The sequence below is a fragment of the Scatophagus argus genome, chromosome 9, assembly GCF_020382885.2.
Source record: "Scatophagus argus isolate fScaArg1 chromosome 9, fScaArg1.pri, whole genome shotgun sequence".
Taxonomy (NCBI): Eukaryota; Metazoa; Chordata; class Actinopteri; family Scatophagidae; genus Scatophagus; species Scatophagus argus.
The window spans coordinates 1,523,223-1,532,195 of record NC_058501.1 but is presented as its reverse complement, the minus strand read 5'-3'; the positions used below and the strand labels follow the sequence as shown (position 1 = coordinate 1,532,195).

The following is an 8,973-nucleotide window of genomic DNA, read 5'->3' as shown; positions in this document are numbered from 1 at the left end:
CTGAAACATGGCTATCTGAAGGTGGCTGAAGTCCATTCATTGAGGCAACCCCCTCGAATTTTATTTACTTACATCAACCAAGACTTTCAGGCAGTTGCGGGGGGAGGGGCTGTCGTTTACAGTAAGGACTTTAAACACACTCCTATTTTACATGACCATGTTAAATCTTTTGAATTCCTTGGTTTTATGATCCACTCCCTTCACTTGTTTTTATAATCTATAGACCACCCAAGCCCAACAGTGCTTTTCCTCAAGAGTTTGCTGAGTTTCTGTTACATTTTTTCTCAAGGTATAACAAAATTCTCATTTTAGTCGATTTTTACATTCGGTCTTCTACTCCTCTCTGTCTGGTTTTGTGGATATTTTAAAATCCTGTTAACTCATTCGAAAGGTCACATTGTTGATCTGGTCCTCTGTGGTCTCAGTATCTCAAACATTGACATCAAGCATATCTGTGTATCCAATCAGAAAGCAGTTTTATTTAATGTCATTTTAATTTATCAACTCCACAGTCATTGCACACATGTCCCGGGCGAGGTTTTTAACTCAATATCACAATTGCTCAACTTAAAAAAAAAAAACCAGTAGAAAAATAGGCGAAATCATCGCAGCCCTGGTTGGAGGAATTTACCAAGCGTTTGAGAAGAGACTACAGAAGGATGAAGCTGAAATGGAAAGAAAAAATGTCATTGATTCACCACTTCAGCCGGAGAGTCACCAACATCAGAAATCAAATAACACCACTGAAGCGGATTCTACGCACCCACACGGATATACGCTGCTTTTTTAGCTCCTTGCTAAGTATCGTGGTACACTCAAAGCCAACCTCTTGCAGTCTTGATGTCATTCCCCCTAAAGAGGTTTGTTATGCTATCAGTCTTATTATTGTACTTATCCTAAACAATTCCATAGAAAATTTTATCTTTTCCTTCTGTTTTTAAACTTGCTTTGGTGCTACCTCTTTTAAAGAAACCAAACCCTGATCCCTCTGTTCTTAGTAATTTTAGACCAATTTCTAAACTGCCCTTTTTATCTAAGGTTTTAGAGAAAGTGGCATCTACTCAGCTTTCAGAGTTCCTGAGTCATAATTTGAGAAATTTCAGTCGGGATTTAGATCACTAGACATTAGAGAAACTGCCCTCCTTAAGGTGAACAATGACCTCCTTTTATTGGCCGACAGTGGAGACAGCCCTGTCCTAATTCTTTTATATTTTAGTACAGCCTTTGATACAGTAGATCACAACATTTTGATTAACTGTTTGCAATCTTGGGTGGACATCCAGGGTACTGTACTTCAGTGATTGTGTTCTTATCTTGTGAAAGAAAGAACCTTTGCAGTCACCATATGTGAATACACATCATCCACAGTCCACATCACCTGTGGTGCACCACGGGGCTTAATCTTAGAACTCTTGAGCTATCATCAACATTTGTGTTTGTTTAATAAGACCAAAAAGTGACATTCACATCAACCTCAGCTGCACTTCATTACTAATTAACCATTATGCTGTTATGCTAAACTAAGATAATGAACATGGTAAACACCTTCTTCTCCTTACATTAACATCTTAATATTGTCATGTGTCTGAGTGTCTGAACAAAAAAATAGCAATAAGATAATAAAAATGGACAGAAAAAAAAAAAAAAAAGCAAAATTGAAAATTTGCTTTTAACTGCAGTGTTATTGTATTTGGACTCACATTATCATTCACTTTCAAAACTTTAACTGATATTGAAATCTCTTAAAAGTTTAACATTTTTGTTGTTTTTTTGTTTTTTGTCACATGTGTCCATTCTTGTTTTTCTTGTGTTCTCTGATGTTCCCCTGACTTGTGTTTTGGTTTGTTCCCATTTGTTCTCTCCCTGTGTTTCTGTGTGTCTGTGGTTTGTGTGTAAGTGTGTCTGGAGCTGGGTGTGGCTTTCAGGTTGAATCCTGCCAACTCACCTATACACAGCTATATGCCTATAGGCAGCAGTAAGACAGTATTGCGTATATGGCTAACTAAATTTAAAAAAAAAAAAAAGAAACACATAAAGCAAAAGAGACTAGTGCTGCGGTATAATACTGAGGTTCACATATTAAAGCAAAATGAGCAAAGACTTGAAAGGAAATGGCATTCTTCCATACTACAAACACCACTGTTGCCAGGCTGACAGAGAGCCATAGTGCTATAGAGCCTTGCATCCCTGTAACCCTCAGTAGCAATGACTTTATGACCTTTTTTAATGACAAGATTTTAATCATTACAGACAGAGTTCAACATCTACTGACCTCAGTTGGTACTGATCTACCTTCAAACTCAAGAGCCTTAGAAACGGCAGTAGAACCAGATAATCATCTTGACTGCTTTTCTCCCATTGACCTTCATCAGTTAAATTCATTCATATTATCATCTAAACCAACAACATGCCTCTTAGACCCAATCCCAACTAAGCTGCTCAAAGAAGTTACACCTCATTTCAGGTACAACATCCCAACCTGCCATCTACAGAAGTTCTCAGACGACTCTGTGATCGTAGGCCTCATCATGGATGGTGACGACCGAGAGTACCGAGGACTCACCCAAGGACTCGTGGACTGATGCCAGGAGAACCGCCTCCAAATCAACACTGGTAAAACCAAGGAGCTGGTGGTGGACCTCTGTAGGCGCCAACACACCCCACCCATACTGGTGAACATCCAGGGAACAGACAATGAGAGAGTCATCTCCTACAAGTACCTGGGCGTACACCTCAACAATAAACTGGACTGGTCTGACAACACTGACACCCTGTACAAAAAGGGCCAGAGCAGACTCTACCTGCTCAGGTGGCTGAGGGCCTTTGGAATACAGGGTCCACTCCTCAGGAGCTTTTATGACTAAGTGGTGGCATCAGCCATCTTTTATGGTGTGGTCTGCTGGGCAGGCAGCATCTTTGCCCGGGACAAAAAGAGTCTGGAACGACTGGTGAGGAGGGCCGCCTCAGTCCTGGGCTGCCCCCTGGACTCAGTGGATGAGGTGGGTGACAGGAGGACGATAGCCAAGCTGTCGTCCATGCTGGAGACCCTCTCCCACCCCATGTAGGGCACTCTGACAGCTCTGGGCAGCTCCTTCAGTGACAGACTGCTACACTTGCGCTGTGTGAAGGAGAGATACTGCAGCTCCTTCCTGCCCACTGCTGTCAGACTCCACAGCAAGCACAGCTGATAGACTGGACATTTAAGCTTTGAATGTGTTAACTGGACAATAAATCATGTGCAATAATTGGACAAATGGTCACACCAGACCTGCAATAATACATGTGTAGTAATAATTGTGCAATAATCCTTACTCATGTAACACTACTACTAGGATCAGTACCTACATACGTAGTCTCTGAAACATATGTGTGCAATAATTAATCCATCCACTAATCATAGCTGAGGGACTCTAGTGTAAATAGTCTTTTTCTTTTAGGTACTGTGTACAGCTGCAGGTACTTGTTTCCTGTGTATTTATTCTTTTTGAATGCACATCCTTCCCTTATCCTTGCATGCGTTGCACCCTCTATATCCTGTTTGCTGCTGTAACTATTGCAGCGCAGTCTCACAACAATGATGAGACAAAACTCCAACTGTGACGATTAATAACGTTAGTAAGTTAAAAAAAGGAAAAAAAACACAATACAAACTGACGAGCAAACAAGAACAGCTGATGCTGCCGGCTACAAACATCAACAGAAAACATCTGATGGACGTTATGACGTTGTACGTCCTTTCTGCTTCTCAAGCATTATGGTAAAAAGTTTGGACATCCCTGCCCTGGAGAGTTGTTTCAGACATGTCCATTTGGGAGCAGACAAATGGACATATACTTTGGCTTTTTGGTTTGGTCCGTATCCTCTCTGTTAACATGGAGGGGGAGGGGTTTATCACCTACAGTGGAGCCAGCCACAGGGGTGATCAAAATAATTTGACTTCACTGGCCAAAATAGTCAAAATATTCTTGCTATGTTAAGTTGATGCGTTAGGCCTAGTTTTGGTGTAGCACAGCTCAGTGTCACTCAGTCTGAAGTCAGTAACAGGTTTTAAATCCTGATTTGAATATTGGCAGCCATTTTGATTACATTGAAACTACAGATTGTGATTTCAATTAAAAACATGTGTAGGGAAAATGGAATGGAACTGTATAGTTCAAAGCAACATAGCATAGAATCTTCATGGCTCAAAGGATCAAAGGATCAAAGGAAAATTCCATTCTACGGTCCCTATATAAGCAGCAGCTCTTCAGATCATTTCAAACCCTTCAACAGGTGACCACTGCGAAAACGTGCCGCACAACGCAAGACAATCTTCCTGAGCAGACACTATTACAGAAGGCATCTGTTCATTGGAAACAAAGTGCTACTGTAAACCACAACCAAAGAAAATGCAACAAGATAGGAAAGCAAAAGAGTAAGTTTATAACCGTTTTTGCACACTGTTTGCTTTTTGCTCTCACTCTTCTTCTGTTCTTGTGAGCTGCCACGACAAGTGAATTTCCCCACTAAAATTCATCTTATCTTATCTTAGGACTCCTGAACCAAGCTTCACAGACAGATCATCCAACAGCCGTCAAAACCTCTCAATGGAGTGCCCTGCACCTCGTCAAGAAACTGAAGAGCTGAAAGACGCTTTGGCTAAAGAGAAAGCCCTCTGTTCAGATCAACAGAACATCATAAAAGAACTTAGGAAGCAGCTGGATGAGACAAAGAAAGAGTTGAAGAGACAGAAATCCCTGAAAGAAACGTTTATCATCAAGGCAAAAGAGACAAACAGAGACATGGAGAGGCTGAAAAAACACTGTGATCCTCACACTCTCAGAACTGCAAATATTGCCGATCCGAGTGAAACCACCAGGGAAAAGAAAAAGAGAGTCCTCCACAATGATTATGAAAAACTGCAAATGGCTTATATTATCAGAAAGGAGAAGTTCACAGCTGAGCTCCAGGCAGAGAAGGAGAAGAACCAGTTTCTCCAAGCACAACTAGACACAAGCAGCGCTATATACCATGATCTCCACAAAATGTATCAAAATGATGCCAACAAGGCCAGAGAAATGGCTAACGTGCTTCGGTGTGAACTTGAGAAGGAGTACCAGCAAAGGATGATCCTTCTAAAGTACCATGAGGAGCTGCAAGAGAAATACAGACACAGCCAGGAAACACTCACTGCTGAGCTTCAGGCGGAGAGGGAAAAGAAAATACTTCTCCAGCAAGAACTGGACAGCATGAAAGTTTCCTACCGTGAGGACCAACTAAGGTATGAAGTCTCCAATGTCAGACAGCAGGCTGGTACCCTCCAGGGTGAGCCTGAGAAGGAGACCCAACAGAAGACAGTCCTGCTGAAAGAATATGAGGAGCTGAAAGCGGCACACATGCACAGCCAGGAGACGTCCTCAGCTGAGCTTCAGGAGCAGAAGGAGAAAAACAAGCTTTTCCAAGAAGAACTGAAGAGGATCAGTGTTTCATACCTAGAGATCAGTCAAAGGTATGAAACAGATATCCTCGCTGCCAGACAGCAAGCTGACACCCTTCAGTGCCAGCTTGACAGAGAAATTGAGGCACACACAGAAAGCCTTTCACAAAGTTTTAACACAATCAAGAAGCTGAAGACTGCCCTCTGTCAAAAGGTGGTGGAGGAGACCAACAAAATGGAGCAGGAAGAGTCACCTTATAAGAGAGAGCTGGAGAGGCTGAAAGCTAAGCTCAGTGAGCAGATCTCACACAACAAAAACCTTTCCACTGAGCTCGAGGCCGAGAGGAAAGACGACCCGCCTCCAAGAAATATGGCCTGGCCTGAGGAGAAGCATGAGGATGAGCCCGGCCCTGCACCTGCTGTGGACCCACCAAAAGAAGTTGAAGTCACTGAGGAGCTGCCGAACAATCAACAGGCATCCACCTCTGATGCACCAGAACTCGAACATCAGCCTCCACCAGACCTGCCTCCAAGAAATACAGCCAGGCAGGAGGAGAATTGTGAGGATGAGCCCGGCCCTGCACCTGCTGTGGACCCACCAAAAGAAGTTGAAGTCACTGAGGAGCTGCCGAACAATCAACAGGCATCCATCTCTGATGCACCAGAACTCGAACATCAGCCTCCACCAGACCTTCCTCCAAGAAATATGGCCTGGCCTGAGGAGAAGCATGAGGATGAGCCCGGCCCTGCACCTGCTGTGGACCCACCAAAAGAAGTTGAAGTCACTGAGGAGCTGCCGAACAATCAACAGGCATCCACCTCTGATGCACCAGAACTCGAACATCAGCCTCCACCAGACCTGCCTCCAAGAAATACAGCCAGGCAGGAGGAGAATTGTGAGGATGAGCCCGGCCCTGCACCTGCTGTGGACCCACCAAAAGAAGTTGAAGTCACTGAGGAGCTGCCGAACAATCAACAGGCATCCATCTCTGATGCACCAGAACTCGAACATCAGCCTCCACCAGACCTTCCTCCAAGAAATACGGCCAGGCAGGAGGAGAATTGTGAGGATGAGCCCGGCCCTGCACCTGCTGTGGACCCACCGAGTGAAGCTGATGACCCTGACCCTGAGTCTGATGCATCAGACCTTGAACACCAGGAGGAGGCTGAGATCTCCGAGGAGACTCCCCAACCAAAGACGCCTTCCTTCTGGAAAAGAACGCGTCACGTCCTCGGCTTGAGGAAACCACAAAAGTGGAAAAATACGAACAAAAACCAAATCCAAAAACACCATCATCCACCAACATCAAAATAAAAACAAACACTGAAATTCTTTGGACCCTTTCTACCGCAGACATTTTGGCTTGTCATAGCGTGACAAGCCAAAATGTCTGCAGTGAAAGCGGTTCTGCTCAACATCCTGACAGACAGTAGGGTTTTCTCCGGGTGTTCCGGTTTTTCCCACAAATCCAAAATCACCCAGAAAAGTGATTGATAGATGGATTAAAAAAAAAACAAAAACACACACACACATGCATATATATGCATAGAAAAAATTATATAATTATATATAAAAAATTTTTTTTATATAATTTCGGTACAATAAATAGCTTATTTTAATTATTTGACAGCTGTACAGTAAGATCTGTAAAGAACCTAAACTAATAAACTAATAATGTCACGGTGGCCGAGAGGTTAAGGCGTTGGACTTGAAATCCAATGGGGTTTCCCCGCACAGGTTCGAATCCTGTTCGTGATGTTCTACCTTCATTCAATTTTCCTGAGGGACTCATCCCAAAGGGATCAATGAAATGAAGTCTAAGTATAAAAGACAGGCAGTTACATGTGCATCTGTGTAACTTAGGCCTACTAAATGGCTGTTAGTCAGAGTAGGCATACTGGCTCACAGCATGGAAAATAAACCACACCACTTTATTTCCAGAGCACAGTTCATGTACTGAGGGGATTTCAAAGTGCTTTATACACTATTAAAATGTGAAGAGACTGAGAAGAGATATATTGTCAGAAATGATTTAAAATCATATATATAATCAAAAAATGACCAATTAAATTTAATAAATTGAAAATTACCCTGAAAGCATATTCGGTTTATAGACAAACGTATCCTGATGCACCTCTTTTAGGGATCCCTCAAATTTAAGGTATTCCATACAGCTTGTTCAATGTTATCTGACTCTCCAGATATGAATGACAGGTAGAATTGTGTTTTTAGTGTTGTTCATATCTGCCTGAGTGGCTTATATTTATAGATATCTATATATATATCTATATATAGATATCTATATATATATATAGATATATCTATCTATATAGATCTATCTATATATATCTATCTATATATATATATATATATATATATATATATATATATATATATAGATAGATATATATAGATCTATATAGATATATATAGATAGATATATCTATATTGATACAGAGCGAGAAAGCGGAGGTTAGAGTTGAGTGAAAGGTGACATGTGGACCTTTACCTGGGGCTGCAAGAGGCGGGGTACACCCTGGGCTGGTCGCCAGTCAATTGCAGTGCCAACAACAAAGACAGACAATCACTGACAATCAATGACAGCTAGACTTCTTAAGGTCCCTATCATCCTAGTCTCATTCCCAGAGCATACTGCAGTTTTGCCATGCCATTCAGAATCTCGTCCTAGGAAGTAGGAAAAGCAGGAGTAGGAAAGTACCTGTCTGTATGAGACAGACCAGTAATTCCAATCTAAACCCATACGTGTCAGTATGAGAAGATCAGAGCAGCTGCTTGACCCACACTTCCGGCGCAGCAGGAGTGGAAGCCTGTTACAGCAGCTCTGGCTCACCGTTGAGCTTTTCTTGTGTTTTTTTGTAATTATATCTTCTCTTTGTGTTCTCTTCTCCTTTGTTTTAATGGCGTAAACATGGATGCTAGGTCTGTGCAGTTTGCACTAGTTTTCCTTTTTGTTCTTGCACTTTTTACGACCGCGTATAAGGATTGCGCGCAGAGCCACGGCTCCATTGTTTACAGTAGAGATCAGCTGTTAGCAATATGGGCTAACACCCGGCTACTGTATGAAGAGAGATCCGACGTTCCCCGTGAGCTGAGGTGGAAGAGACAGGGGTGCTGTGCAGGGGCCGCGCATCGCGCCAGGAGGAATCATTATCAACCTGTCCTTCCTTCCGTCATAATGGGGAATGTAAGATCTCTCCCCAACAAGATGAATGAGCTTGCGGCGCTAACCTGGCATAAGAGGGACTTCCGGTGAACGTGAGGAAGGCAACAGGTCCAGATGGCATCAGTCCCAGGTTCTTCAGATCCTGCACTGACCAGCTGTGTAGAATTTTCCAGCACATCTTCAACCTGAGCCTGTCGCTGGCCAGAGTCCCACAGTTGTGGAAGACATCATGCCTGGTACCAGTGCCAACGACCCCCCATCCGAAGGAGCTCAACAGTTACAGGCCAGTGGCACTGCCGTCTCACCTGATGAAGACTCTAGAGCAGGGGTCGCCAACCTTTTTGAAACTGAGAGCTACTTCAAGGGCACTGA

At 43.0% G+C, this 8,973-nt stretch overlaps 1 protein-coding gene and 1 non-coding gene across 2 annotated transcripts; both read left to right on the top strand.

Moving 5' to 3' along the window:
- The first annotated feature begins 4,169 nt into the window (after positions 1–4,169).
- LOC124064195 (bromodomain-containing protein 4-like) lies at positions 4,170–6,731 on the top strand. The gene is made up of 2 exons (XM_046398425.1): positions 4,170–4,414; positions 4,532–6,731. Exons 1-2 carry the CDS (start codon positions 4,389–4,391, stop codon positions 6,729–6,731), a joined length of 2,226 nt encoding a protein of 741 aa, XP_046254381.1. The 5' UTR covers positions 4,170–4,388.
- Positions 6,732–7,093: 362 nt separating this feature from the next.
- On the top strand, positions 7,094–7,175 carry trnas-uga. Its single transcript has one exon. It is a non-coding gene; the product is annotated as a tRNA-Ser (tRNA).
- The last annotated feature ends 1,798 nt before the right edge of the window (positions 7,176–8,973 follow it).

Excerpts from the sequence above, each read along its gene's own strand:
- LOC124064195 (XM_046398425.1), top strand. The coding sequence starts at position 4,389 with ATGCAACAAGATAGGAAAGCAAAAGA. Across the intron at positions 4,415-4,531 it reads CAAGATAGGAAAGCAAAAGA|GACTCCTGAACCAAGCTTCA; the intron begins GTAAGTTTATAA and ends ATCTTATCTTAG.